At 26.4% G+C, this 15,248-nt stretch overlaps 1 protein-coding gene across 1 annotated transcript; it reads left to right on the top strand.

Annotated features, from left to right (window-relative positions):
• Positions 1-3,067: 3,067 nt before the first annotated feature.
• Positions 3,068-6,662, top strand: LOC127250511 (two-component response regulator ARR2-like). The gene is made up of 7 exons (XM_051273829.1): positions 3,068-3,495; positions 4,168-4,320; positions 4,404-4,790; positions 4,864-4,940; positions 5,009-5,974; positions 6,046-6,255; positions 6,349-6,662. Exons 1-6 carry the CDS (start codon positions 3,321-3,323, stop codon positions 6,121-6,123), a joined length of 1,836 nt encoding a protein of 611 aa, XP_051129786.1. The 5' UTR covers positions 3,068-3,320; the 3' UTR covers positions 6,124-6,255; positions 6,349-6,662.
• The last annotated feature ends 8,586 nt before the right edge of the window (positions 6,663-15,248 follow it).

Below are 15,248 nucleotides of genomic sequence, written 5' to 3'. Positions count from 1 at the left end.
AAAGAATTTGTTTGGTTTGGTTTTAAAATTGTGTTTGATCTGATTTATATATATATATATATAATATTTTATGTGTGTTGTATTTTTTTAGTATTTATCAGATAAAATAATTATTGATCGAATATAATATTTTTATAATACAATATTTTTTAATAAAATTTTTATTAGATTGTAAAGGGAAATAAATCAAAGAGAACAAATACCATTTCCCTTTCAATTTATTTTCTTTGTAGTTTTCAAAAAATAAATATATAATTATTTATATATATATACACAAAACATCAAATACAACCATTATTTACATTAAAATAAAAAATAAAAACATAAAATATTAAATTCAAATAATATTTAAATTCAAATTCAAATAAAAATAAAAATAAAATTGAACCTCAAACTAAAGCCAAAGAAATCCTATCTATTTCTAATCTTATTATTGCCATAATCTACATTAAATTATTTCTTCTTATAGGAAATAACATGCTCAGACATTTAAATTAATATCTCAAACTATGTATATATATTTTTTAAAAAATATATTTTTAATTTCACTTAATATTTTATCAAATATTATTTAAATATAAAATTTAAATTCAAAGAAACACATATCCCCAAGGGTTTGTTTGTCGGACGATTGGATTTTACGTCCACTATTCATCTCATTTTTTCCTCCAAAAAATATTAAATCAAACACTTATTTTTTATTTTTTATATTATACTCAAAATCATTTTTTCATTCAAAACATCACATCAACCCTTGTTTATATCACATCATACAACTATTCAAATTCAAAATTTTTACTATTCAAATCCCAACCCCAAATCCAAACCCCCAAACAATTGTGATTTCAATTTGAAATCAATATTACTCATTTATATACGTTTTGTAATAAAAATATATTAATTTTTCTTATAGAATAATTAAATTGGAATATTATTTAAATACAAATTTAAATCAATATTATATTTCAAATTAATTTTAAACAACAACCAAACAAATTGTAAATATATTGAAGATTATTATTTTGTAAATATATTGAAGATTAATTTTTATTTTTTTTCAAATTCACATTAAATCAAAGTTAGGGAATGTATACATTATATATATATATCATATTTACTAACCATTCAATATATATATTTTTTTTTCCAAAAAATACAAAAATAAACTAATAAGGATTTGTTCATTTTGTATTTTTTATGAATAAGTAAAAGATATATATATTTTTATGTAAAAAATAATAATATAGTAATGTGATTATAAAAATTATATATGTTTGTTGATTTATATTTTTAGTCTTTAAATTTTATTTTTTATAGTAAAAAAAGTATTTTCTCCGTCTCAATACAATAGTCATATTTACCATTTTTGTCCGTCCCAAAAGAATAGTCTCATTTCCATAAATAACTATGTTACTATAAAACTACCCTTATTTTTTCATTATTATTACACAATTGTCACTATTTTTTACATTTATACACTCACAAGGGCAAAAAAGTTTTTTACCCATACTTTTTACCTACTATCAATATAATATCAATATTCCTTAAATTTTACCCCCGAACTTTTATTGCTGATTTCGTCACTTTGTATATATATATTATATATTGTCCAAATATGTGCTTATATTATAGTTTTTAATGATATTTATAAAAAAATTATCACCAAAAGAAAAAAATCCAATATTTTGGTCTTACAAAAATAAAAATACAAATGAACTCAAGCATACTCATAATTATTTATTTATTTATTTATTTAAATAGGCAATAGTAAATTAAAATACTCCACAAGTCAAACAAAATCATGTCATCCATTCTGCAAGAACGTGTTCACTTCAATTTAAGCATCGATTATTTTATATATAAATATAAATAATTATTTCAATATTAAATGTATGGTGTGTTTGGTTAAAAATATGGTATTTAATAAAATAATAATAAAATTTTATAATATTATTTTATTGTATTTTCATATAAATAATATTATTGATTCTTTAAAATAAAAATTAATATATATATGATAAATTAAATTAAAAATATATTTTTAAATATTTCAAATACTTTATCTCAATAAAATATATAAAAAAATAATACTATTTTATAAAGAATATAATTTTATATAATATAATTAAATAAAAAATATATGTTCATGAAATTAACATAAATTAATCTTTATAAAAGATGTAAAAATTTAAAAGTAGATAAAATAAAAATAAAAGAGTTTTGAGTGATCATACATATAATATATTATAATTTTAATTAAATTGATTTATATTTATTATATTTAAAATTATTATGACTTGAAAAAAAATACTCCCCCCGTTCCAGATACCATATCCACATTGCCGTTTCTGTCCGTCCCACGTACTATGTCACTTTCCGTTTTTGGAAAATGATTACACACTTTAATCTCATTTTAAATTTTTTAATTTTATTTTCTTTAATTTTAATTAAACTAATTAGTTATCTTAATCTTAATTTATAATTATTTATATTATAGGATAATTATTTTCACAAATATATTCTTAATTATCTACTAATTACACCCCTCCTAAAATACTGTTTCTATAGTGTAGCAAACACTGTATTTGGGACAGAGGGAGTAATAAAAAATTAAATATATATCAAAATTAAAATTTAAAAAGTAATTAAATAATTACGAGTAAATGGAGAAGTTTATAGTTAAGGTAAGAAAATCTTATGATTTATGATATAATTAATTCATTCCTTTATTAAGACAGTAATAATTTTATTTAAAAAAAACCTTCTAAAATAATTAAAATTAATTAGATATTATGACCTGTGCTGTATAATATTTGGTAAGAAAATTTCTGTAATATAATGTCCAAATATATAATTTGTACAAATAATAAATAATTTCCCATTTAATTAAAAATAATAAATAAATAAAAATAAATATGGCTGGCGTGGGGTTAGTTAAGCTCATAGGTGAGCTGTATCCACACTCAACGAAGTGATCCACTATCAAATCAAAAAAATAAAATAAATAAAAATAAAAATAAAAAATTAATTAATTAATTCGAAAAAATTGAATTTGGGAAATCAAGAGGAAGGACGGACTGCTTCAATGGCTGATTCAATCTCATACACACATATAAAAAGCAGGAAGATTTATATTCTCCTTTACTTCCTCCCTCCATCGTTTCTAGGTTTTGCAGTGAGAATTCGGATTTTTTGTTTGCCCTAATTTCGTTGACTGTGGGGGTATGAATCGAGGCTTTGGGATGTGCTTTGCGGCGTGTTGATTGTGTGGAAGTAGCGTGCGAGAGAGCTGCCTGGGGTTGAAATTTGAGAGGAATAAGATGAATCTCGGTGTGAATCAGATGCCGCTTGCTAGTTCGGGTGGTTCCTGGAAGTCCGGCGGCGATGGAGGCGTCTCCGACCAGTTTCCGGCGGGGCTTAGAGTGCTTGTTGTCGATGATGACCCGACTTGCTTGAGGATCTTGGAGAAGATGCTCTGGAAATGCCACTACGAAGGTAGGAAAATCGAAATTAACACACGCAGAAATCACGCGTTTGTTTATCGATAAGGAGCGATTCTGCTTCTTTTTTTTTTTTTTTTTTTTTTTTTTTTTCCGATTAGCTTCTGTGTTTCTTCTTCAATTCGTTAGTTACTTGAGAATTCGAGCGTCTTAATTTCTGTAATCATTTTTGAGTGATATTACCTCTCTTGTTTCGTCGCAGATCTTATCGCAGAACTTTTTCTGTTCGATTTTCTTTTTGTTAATTTAGTTCTCCAATTTGATTTGTTTGATAGATTGGGGGAATGATTGATTGAATTTCGTGAAAATCATTCAGATTTTAGGGAGATGTGAAGAATCTGTTCATGTAATTAAGATAGTAGTTGACCTAGATCTTGAGCAGAAACCCTAGAATTTGGGGATTTTATTCTATTGCAGTAGTTGAAACTTTTGTTACTTCGAATTCACTTACCAATTGATAATAGAAAGTTCATAGCCTTAATTCTGGCTGGCATGCTGTTCATCATTTTTGTAGTTGTTCTGATGGATAAATTTGTATCTGTAAGTTCTGTTACTTTAAATTCACTCACCAATTGATAATAGGAAAGTTCATTTGCTGATTTTGGTATGCTGTTCATCATTTTTGAAGCTGTTCTAATGGATAAATTTGTATCAAAATTTTCACCAGTTACAAAATGCAATAAAGCCGAGGTTGCGTTGAAGTTACTAAGGGATAACAAAGACGGATTCGACGTTGTAATCAGCGACGTCCACATGCCGGACATGGATGGATTCAAATTGCTCGAACATGTCGGACTAGAGATGGATCTACCCGTCATTAGTAAGTAGCCGATTCGCTGTTTTTAATCTGCATTTTTCGAATATTAAATCTGATGAACTCTACTTGTCGATTTGATTGTTCAGTGATGTCGGCTGATGACAGCCCGAACGTTGTGATGAAAGGCGTCATTCACGGCGCTTGTGACTATCTCATCAAACCCGTTCGTATGGAGGCGCTGAAGAACATATGGCAACACCTTGTTCGTAAAAAGAAGCACGAGTGGAAGGACAAGGATATCGAACAGTCGGGTAGCGCAGACGACGGGTGTCGGCAGCAGAAACCGGCTGACGACATCGATTATTCCTCCTCGGCTAACGAAGGGAATTGGCGAAGTTCGAAGAAACGGAAGGACGAGGAAGAAGAAGCCGAAGAAAGAGATGATTCATCGACGCTGAAGAAACCGCGTGTCGTTTGGTCGGTCGAGCTGCATCAGCAATTCGTAACTGCCGTTAATCAGCTCGGAATCGAAAGTGAGTTTTCGTCGTTTACTTTACTATCGTTTCGGTTTTTTTTACGTTATCTGAATTCTGTTCTTCGATACAGAGGCCGTGCCGAAGAAAATCTTGGAGCTGATGAACGTCCCGGGTCTTACACGAGAGAATGTCGCGAGCCACCTTCAGGTTCGACAAATTTAAAATTTCCGTTCTTTCGATCCGTAAATGTCCTAACTTCGAATCAATCAACGCAGAAGTATCGACTTTATCTCAGACGACTCAGCGGGCAGAACCAAAACGGGCTTGGGAATTCGTTCATGGGGCCGTCCGATCCGGCGTTCGGTGCGATGACCTCATTCAACGCCCTCGATCTTCAAGCTCTGGCTTCTTCCGGTCAACTCCCGCCGCAAAGTCTTGCGACGATTCACGCCGCGACGCTCAGCCGACCGACGAACAAGTCACCTCTATCCGTCCCCGTCGTCGATCAGCGAAATGTTTTCAGCTTCGACGCTCCAAAGATCCGGTTTATCGACGGGCAGCAGCAACTCAACAGTAGCGGCAAGCAAATGAATTTGCTACACGGAATCCCGACGAATATGGACTCGAAACAGCTCGCGGTTCTTAACCAATCGTCGCAGCCTTACGGTAGCATGAATCAGAGCAATTCGATGTTAACACAGATGGTTCAGCCGCAGCCGAGGCCCCCGGTCATAAACGATGTCGTCGGCGGTAGCCATATCATGAACATGCCGTTGTCAGCGAGCCAACGTAACGGGATCGACGGTGTACCGCAGCCGAAGTTTTCGTCGAATACCTTCCCACATGTGAGTAATTCAGTTCTTCCAGCTTTAAATTCTAAAGGGATGCTGCAGGGCGATTTTTCGTCGGAATCGAAAGGTCCGAGAAGCTTCCTTCAAAGTTACGACGTGTTCACTGATCTGAATCCGAAGCGATCCGACGGCTGGAGTTTCCCGAGCAGCGTTGCGACGTCAAATTTTGAACCTCAGCACATGAATATGCACGGCCGTCTCGACGTTCAACCCTCGGTCCTCGTCCAACCCGGATTATCTTCGACGAATCTCGTCCCGCCGCCCCCGTCGTCACTAAGCGATAATACGCCAAGAATAAAGACGGAACGGGTCCCCGAAATGGGTTTCCAAGGCGGTCTTCTTCCCGATCAGTTCGGACAAGATGATCTAATGAGCGCACTTCTCAAGCAGGTATACGATCGTAATCGAAACTAATCGAGTTTACGGAAAACAGTTTTAATCGATTATCGTTTTCATTACAGCACCAAGAAGGCATGGGGCCGCCGGTCGAGAGTGAGTTCGGGTTCGATGGCTACCAATTAGACAATCTCCCCGTGTAGTTAGTATTCAAAGCGTTCGTGTTTGTTATCCGACGAGTCTTCGATCCCCAATGTACATAAACGGCCGTAAGCTGAAAATTCGACGACACTGTGGATCGAGGGCCCGGCCGGATAATCTTCTTCGTCTATGAGGTTTTTTTTTTTTTTTTTTTTTTTAAATCGGTTTAATGTAACTTTGGCATGATATGATATTGGGGAAACAATTAAAATTCGGGTTTGTGGTAGCTTGCATTGGTAGGTGATCGATTCGATGCCCGGGCTCCTTTGAACAAGCTTGCGAGAGGCGAAGGTGCGCGTTTGCTCGTCTCTCGGGCGCGGATCGACGGGGAATTCGGGCACGGTAGGTACGCGAAAATGTACATGGCAAAAATTTTTGGTTGATTTAGGGTTCATAGATGATGATGATGAATTTGATTGTGGAATTTTTTTTTTTTTTTTTTTGTGTTTTATTGTTAGATGTTTGGAGACTTAGGTATTTTTATTTATTTTGTTTTTCATCTGATTCATATATTTTTGAATAAAGTTTTAAGTTTGTATCATTGTTTGTTTCACACATTTAAGTTTCTTTCGCAATGGTTTGGTAAAAAATTACTTTGCCAACACTCTGCATAATGAATAAATGAGTAGGGCGTTGCGGGTTTATTTTAAATAATTTTTTATTTTTATAATTTAAAATAATTTTTTTTATAAAATTTAGAAAAATAAAAAATAAATTTAAAAATTAAAATATTTTTTTAAAAAAAAAAAAAAATAGAAACGCCACTAGTGGCCCATGATTTGGCGTCCGTCGGAGATGCCTAAGTGGACATACAGCTATGCACGGTCCAAAATTACGGTAAAAAAATTATTTTATTATTTTATAAATCATAATTTAATAAAAAATATAATAAATATTATTGTGTTTTGAATAAAATTTTATAGTCCCTTCGTCTCAGATACCATGTCACTTTTCTTTTTTGGAAAATAATTACACATTTTAATTTCATTTTAAAATTAAACTAATTAGTTATCTTAATCTTAATTTATAATTATTTATATTATAGGATAATTATTTTCACTAATATATTCTTAATTATCTACTAATTACACATCTTCTAAAATACCGTACCTACAGTATAACAACCACTGTATCTGATATCTGGGACGGAGGGAGTATAATATAAATATATAAATAAAATACAAATATTTATATATAATTAACACAATTTAATATTTAAAATACACTATTATTAATTTTATAAATTTATATTATCATATTTTTTATCTATTAAATCAATACATATTAAAATTTTTAAATTAAAATTAAATATAAATATAAACAACACAAATTCAAACTTATTTTAAAATTCAAATTGACTGGAAATTAAATTCAACTTTTCCGTATCTCTTCTTCCGGAAGAAACACGGCCCTAATTTTTTCCAATGTTCTTCAGATATTATTTTCAATTGTGATTCCTTTAATATAATATAAAATATTTTTTTATTACAAAAGCAAAAAAACTTCAAATACACATTATAAAATATCCAAAAAAATAATTTAAATACATTACAAAAGTCAAACAAAAACTCCAAATATTTATTAAAAAATCAAATATTTAACTTAAAATAATAATGAGGAAACAGAGCCATTATATGATTATGTTTGTTTGGATGATTTGATTTTTTATTATTATTATTATTATCCACAAAAAATTTCTTTTAAAAATATCAAATTAAATATATATTTTTAAAAATTTTATATTATTTTGTCCACTTAGAAAATAAACATTTACTATTTTTAATCCAATTATAAATATTATATTTTAATATTTATTTTATTTTATAATGTGTAAAATTAATATGAGAGTATTAATGTAAATAAAGGGTATTTATAATGTGCAGTTAGAGCTGGCAAAAACTGACCCGACACGACAATCCGATACGATCCGACACGAAATAATTGGGTTTGGTTGAAAGATTTCAATCCGATTATGTATACGAGTTGACATGAACCCGACACAATAATAAACGGATCGGGTTAGGGTTGAGGCTCTCAACTCGAACCCGACATGACAACCCGATTATAATATATTAATATTGATTAATATATTTATTATATATATAAAATAATTATAATTTAATAATTTTTTCATAAATTAATTTAAACTAAGTTCAATTTTAAATAATTCAACATAATTTACACTCAAACCAATAAAAACTAACATAACACGACAACAAAATAAAAAATTATTTAATTTAAATAAAAAAATTAGACTTAATTATATACACGGATCAACACGAGTCAACACGAACCTGACACGAATCGACTCATTTGTCGGCTCTATGTGCAGTGAAGACTAATACATACTAAAAATAATACTCTGTGTTTGGACAATAAAACAATATCAAAAAATATATTTATCTAGTGACGGAGGAAGTATTACAATAAACATAAACTTTTATATTTAAAATATTACTCCCTCCGACCCACATAATTTGTCCTTTCTGTTTTTGAAAATATAATTATGCACTTTAATTGCATTTTAAATTTTATAATTTTTTAAAATTTTAATTAAACTATTTATTTATCTTAATCTTAATCTATAATTATTTTTACTAATACACTTCTTAGTTACTTACTAATTATACTTTACCTAAATTCTCGTATCTACAGTAATACACCCGTATTCAAGTTAAAATACAAAATCAAATAATCCAAACAGATACACTTGTTTTTGTTAAAAGAATGTTTTGCTATGTGAACAAATGTTTTAATTTAAATATAATAAGTAGAGTTATTTGTATAATTTGGGGTTTCGCACTATATTACTAAATAATACTATCTCGTCCCACTCTAAAAGTCTCATTTACTTTTTTTACATGTTAATATTTGAATATTAATTATTATATCAAAACATAGTACAAATAAAAAAAAATTGCAAAAATACTTCAATTAATATCTTATAATACTAATAGAAGAACATTTGCACAAAAAATTATACAAATATGTGAATATTTTTAATAGGGTAAACTCTTTTTTTAGTTCCATAACTGGACCCTTTTATCATTTTAGTTCTGTAAGTGGAGCCTGTCGCAAACTAGTCCCATAAGTGAAAAATTTTCGCTGTTTTAGTCCTCCGACGCCGGAGACACCCGCGTGGCTCGCCGGAGGTGACGCACCTGGCGGACACGTGGATTTATTTTTTTCCATTTTTTTTTAATTGTAACAAATAAAAAAAATACAAATAAAATTAAAAATAAGTTTTAAAAAAAATTAAAAATAAAAATTCACGTGTCCGCCAGGTCAGCGACACCTCCGGCGCCGGAGGACTAAAACAGCGAAAATTCTTTACTTATGGAACTAGTTTGCGACAGGCTCCACTTACGAGACTAAAATGATAAGCGGGTCCAGTTATGGGACTAAAAAAATAGTTTACCCTTTTTAATATTAAGTATAATTACGCACAACGTAAATGTGACCCTTAGCGGACGGATGGAGTAATATTTTATTGGTTAATAGAAGTGTTTGTAAGATATTTTGACAATTTTGCCATTTTATTTTATGTATAAAGTAACTATATATGTAATGTTATATTTGTAATTTAGGTAAAATTTAAGAGTATTTTGATATTTATGTATGATTATCTTTTTAAAAATAACATATAAATATTTTTAAGTAGAACGAACGAAAATAGTAAAAATGATACCTTGAGTTAGGACGAATAAATACAACATAACTACTCAATAGAATTACTGTACTATTTTCATATATGTTCAATTAAAGCATCATATAGTTATATATAAATCTCAATAAATATTAAATAAATAAATAATATATATTTATAATATAAATATATACGCTATAAATTAAATAATTAGTAAAAATAAATAAAATAAAAGGGACAATAATGAAAATTTAAAATAAATTTAAATTAAAAAAGAAAAAAAACACCGTCCAACCCCATCCCGGTCGGAGGGTGAAAAACTAAAGGTGTGTTCCATATTGAATTATTGAGTTGAAAATTGAATTAAAAATAATTTATTTAATCTATGATATAATATATTTTTTTTATCTTTTAATAAATTATTTATTTTGATCCTTCTTATAGTAAAATTTTTATTTTTATTTTTAACAACCGTATTATATATTTAATATTATAAATATTTTTTAAATTTATAATATAATATTATATAAATATTATTATTTTTATATTATACAATACTAATAAAATTAATTTATTTTTTTATTTTTATTTATATCACATTTCAATATAATATTAATATGTTTAAAATTTTGTGAAAAAAAATAATATGATAAATAAATATAAAAAGGAGAGAATATATGATTAAGGGTGTCTTTTTGCTCTCCAAGTTTGGGCAGAAACACTTTTGGTTTTGGGGGGACAGGCCTGACGTCACCCTTTTTTTTTTTTTTTTCTAATTTTTTAAAATTATAAATATAAAAAAATATTATAATAATTATAATTTAATAAAATATATACAATATATATTATTTTTTAGAAAATAAAATTTTTTATAATACAAATAAATAAAAAATTATAAATATATATATAAATATAAAATAAATTTATAATTAAATTATATAAATTAATCACATTTATATTATTACATTCATTATCATCAAATCAATAGGCATCAAAACTCTCCAAACCAACCCAAACTCAAATACAAAAGAAATGCATAAATTCAAACTCATTCAAAATTCAAATAAAAATCAAATCCAAATTCAAATTTTCTCAAAATCCCCTAAAGAAACACACCCTAAAAAAATAAAAAATATGCGTTGAATTAATTTAAATAATTATAGTTAATAAAATATATTTTATCCGTCAGTCTCTAAGGGCCACATTCACCTTTTATGTTATTGTACTTAACATTAAAAATATCCTTATATTTGTATAATTTTTTGTACAAATTATTTTATATTAGTATTATAAGAAATTAATGAAAGTATTTTTGTAATTTTTTTTTATTTGTATTACGTTTTGATATAAAAATTAATATTCAAAAATCAACACGCAAAAAGTAAATGAGACCCTTAGAGCCGGACGGATATAGTATATAATAAATATTATTTTATAGAAAATAAAATTATAGTATAAGGCCATCTCCAACCGTCACTCCATTTCTGCAGTTGATATTTCTACTCCAACCATAAACTTCAATTTTTACTCTTAAAAATATATTCCATGTATATTCTTTTTTTATATTATTTTATATAACTTTTCATATTTATAATTTGTGCTCCAATTTTAATTATTTTTACATTATAATCCATACATATATAATTTATATTTTATTTAAAAATTATATATATTAAAATTAACATTTATAATTAATAACTATTACAAATAAAATAATTTTAAATAAATACTTAAATACTATGGAGACAAATAACTATTTAAAATAAAAAATTATACATAACTTTTTATAAAATAAAAGTATTACATTAGTTTATAAAAAATAAAATTACATATCACTTAAAAAATAAAATTATATATCACTTTTAAAAAATAAAATTACACATTTTTTAAAAAAAATAAATTTATATCACTTTTCAAAAATTAAAATTATATATTAATTTAAAAAATAAAATTATACATTATTTTTCAAAAAATAAAATTATATATCATTTTTTAAAAAATAAAATTATATATCATCTTCTAAAAAATAAAATTACACAGTATACTCTAAAAATAACAAAAATACCACAAAATACCATAAAATCTCCACTCCAAAAATAGAGTCGAGATACCGTGTTACTCCAAAAACTTAAAAAATAGGGGGCATTTGGGGGTGAGTTGGAGCCCTCCCCCATTTTTTTCTCAACCCACTGCGGGTTGGAGTTGGTTAATAATAATAATAAAAAAAATATAAATATTTATTAATAATTAATATAAATTAATATATAAATAAATAAAATTTTTTAAATGTATATAAATATATTTAAGTAGTAAAAAAGAATTTTGAATAATTCCTATAATATACATATTTAAAAAAAAAAAAAAAAAAACGGTGGCGAGTTGCCGGCAGAGCTGGACGGTCGACGGGAAGGGTTGAGCGTGGCTGTCACGTGCAGAGCACATGGTGCATTGAATTCGGTTCACGGTTGTTGGCTGAAACGACGTCGTATTTCGAAACACGTGAGTCTAGTATGTGCTGCTGCAACCCTACCTAGTAAATGCACAAAAAAGAACAAAAACCCATGAATGAACGCCGCTGTATATATATATTTTTAAAGTTTGTCTTGCTTTATTTTAATTTTAAATTATTTATTTAAATTTTGACCTAAATTGGTCGGATACCGATAGCATATCAATTAGGTGATTATGAGTGACGTATAAATTGAAAACTCTAAAGAATTCATTATATTTTTCATTGGAGAAATACAGTATATATTGTTGGTCTTTGAAACTCGAAAAAATTTACTGAGTGTAAAAATAGAATATTGTGTTATATAAGTTAAATGTGTAAAAAATAGTAAAATATTGGGTGTTGTATATAAATTTTAAAAAGTTATATAAATATAATATAGAAATAATATATAAAATTTCAATTCTATATTCAATTTTTTTTTTCACTTTCTATACATTAATTTTATTTTATTTTCTCTCTAGTTTCACAAATTTATTCTTTTTAATTCCATATTTCTTTTGGATGAGTTTGGAAAAAAATTGGTTTGATTTTGATATGAAAATAATGTTTGATAGGATGTTTTGTGAGAAAAAAAAAATGTATTTTTTTTCGAAAAACGCAAAGTATAAATAGTATAATTTGGATAAACTTGGCTAAAGAAATACTCCCTCCGCCCCAAATGAGTTGTCTTGTTTTTTCATTTTCGTCCGTCCCAAAACAATTGTCTTGTTTCCTTATTTAGTAACTGTGGTCTCTACTTTATAACAAAATTATTCCTACTTTTCCAAACTATCCCTAATTATTACTCTAATTTATTTTTTAAAATCCTTCAAAAAGCAAGGACATTATAGTCTTTTATATCATACTTTATACCTACTTTCAATTAAATACTATTATTCCTTAATTCTCGTGCCAATTCTCAACAAGACATTTTTTTTTTTTTTTACCTACCTTGCATGCACTAATTTGTACATTGTAACTTTATTTTCTATTCATCAAAATATAATAAAAGTCAATATTGACAATAAAAATATAGTCATTGAGACAAATTTGCAACAAATTAGATAATACTCCCACCGTCCATTTAGAAACTATATATATTTCTATTTTGGAACATCCAATTACAAAGTAAATATTTCAATAAATTATTCACGATTTTTCACGAATATCCTTACTTTACATCATATTATTACTTTTACACAAAAAAAAACAAAGGCAGAAATATCATTTTACTATTTTTAACTACCATCTATAGTTAAAATACTATTATTTCTTAAACATCGCGCCAAAAATAAATATTTACTTTGTGTGTGAACGGATGAAGTATAATTTATGAATGATACGAAGTGACTAACCATAAAAGTACATCTTAAAAATCATAATTTAAAATTCTTATAGAAAAATAACAATATTAGTCAAACAAAATATGATTTAGGCAATAAAAAATTCTTATAAAAGTTTTAATTGATCTATATTGAAGCATTTAAAGTGAGTCAAAAGTATGAATATTTATTTAAGAATAAGCGTAGCCCATAACTGTATTTCTATCAATCCACACCCTTCTTTTCATTTTCAAATGAAAGATTGAAATAATTTATTTTATTCATTTAAAAAGTACAAATAAAAATCGAATATCTGTGAATTAATGTAATATTACAATAGTATAAGTAATATAATGAACAAATATTTCGAATACTCTATAAAAATATCATTATCCCCGTAGAAAGTATGTAAGTCGAAAAAATATTTCTAATTATTCCATTCAGAATAGATGTTACATCATATTTGTTATGTTCACGTCAATATTTTTTTTAATTTTTTTAAGCTGTGGATAAAAAAGAATTAATTAATTTTTTTTATTTTATATAATTGATCAAAATTAATGTTTTTTAACAATAAAACTAAAATTAAATTATTTTAGTGTTTTCATTAAAACTATTTTTTTTAATTATATAGTATTTCTAATCACTCGATAATCAATTAGTAAAATAATAAATTCTATATTTTTTTTTCATAAATTAATTCATCTATTATTATATTAATCTATTTATTCAATATGAATAATATTAAAAACTAGAAAAAAAATATATTTTTTCCCTTTCAATCTAAAAAAAATATATCATTTTTATCCGTCTAATTTCGAAGTAATATTTTTTTATTTTAATAAAAATAATTATGTACTAATACAAAATGTCCTAACATTGACATAAATTACAAATATAAAATTAACATATACTTTATACATAAAAGTACAAAAATATCAAAATTTCTTAGATATTTTCACTAATCAATAAAATAATATTATTTTTTTTTAATTTACTACAAAACTTCAAAAAATTCATTTGGAGTCCCAACCCACCCCTTATTTTTTTTATTTTAATTTATATAATTTTAAAATTATTTATACTAAAAAAAAAATTAAAAATTTTGATATATAAAAATTTTTTGCCAAAAATTTTTATTTTAAAAAATACTGAAATTTTTTTAGTAGAGTATATTCAATTTTTGGTGTGATATAATATCATATTAATTTTTTTTTTAGTACGATACTATATAATTTGATACTTTTACTATATTTGTATATATAAAGAATTTAATATATTGATACCAAAATTATTATTTTAAATTTTAGTATTTAGATACGAAACAGTAGTTCATATTGATACTGTTTCAAAATTTTGGTACTGCATCAAGATATATATTTATCATACCGATTTTTCAATATATCAAATTTTGAAAAAATAAAATTTAGCTCCCCTATTTATTCTCCTTCTAGCTTGGCCGTATAATCATAACAATACCTTAAGGGAGTGTTTATTTGGGGGATTTTCCCCAAACTTTATTAATTATTCAAATTTTTTTTTAAAAAAAAATATCAAATTAAATATTTATTTTTTATTTTTTATATTATATTAAAAATCAATATTATATTCAAAACATCACATCAACAATTATTTATATCGAAAAATTTTTACTATTAAAATCCCGAT

The sequence above is a fragment of the Andrographis paniculata genome, unplaced genomic scaffold (genome assembly GCF_009805555.1).
Source record: "Andrographis paniculata isolate CXL003 unplaced genomic scaffold, ASM980555v1 Contig37END, whole genome shotgun sequence".
NCBI lineage: Eukaryota > Viridiplantae > Streptophyta > Magnoliopsida > Lamiales > Acanthaceae > Andrographis > Andrographis paniculata.
This window is presented reverse-complemented; position numbering and strand designations above follow the sequence as displayed.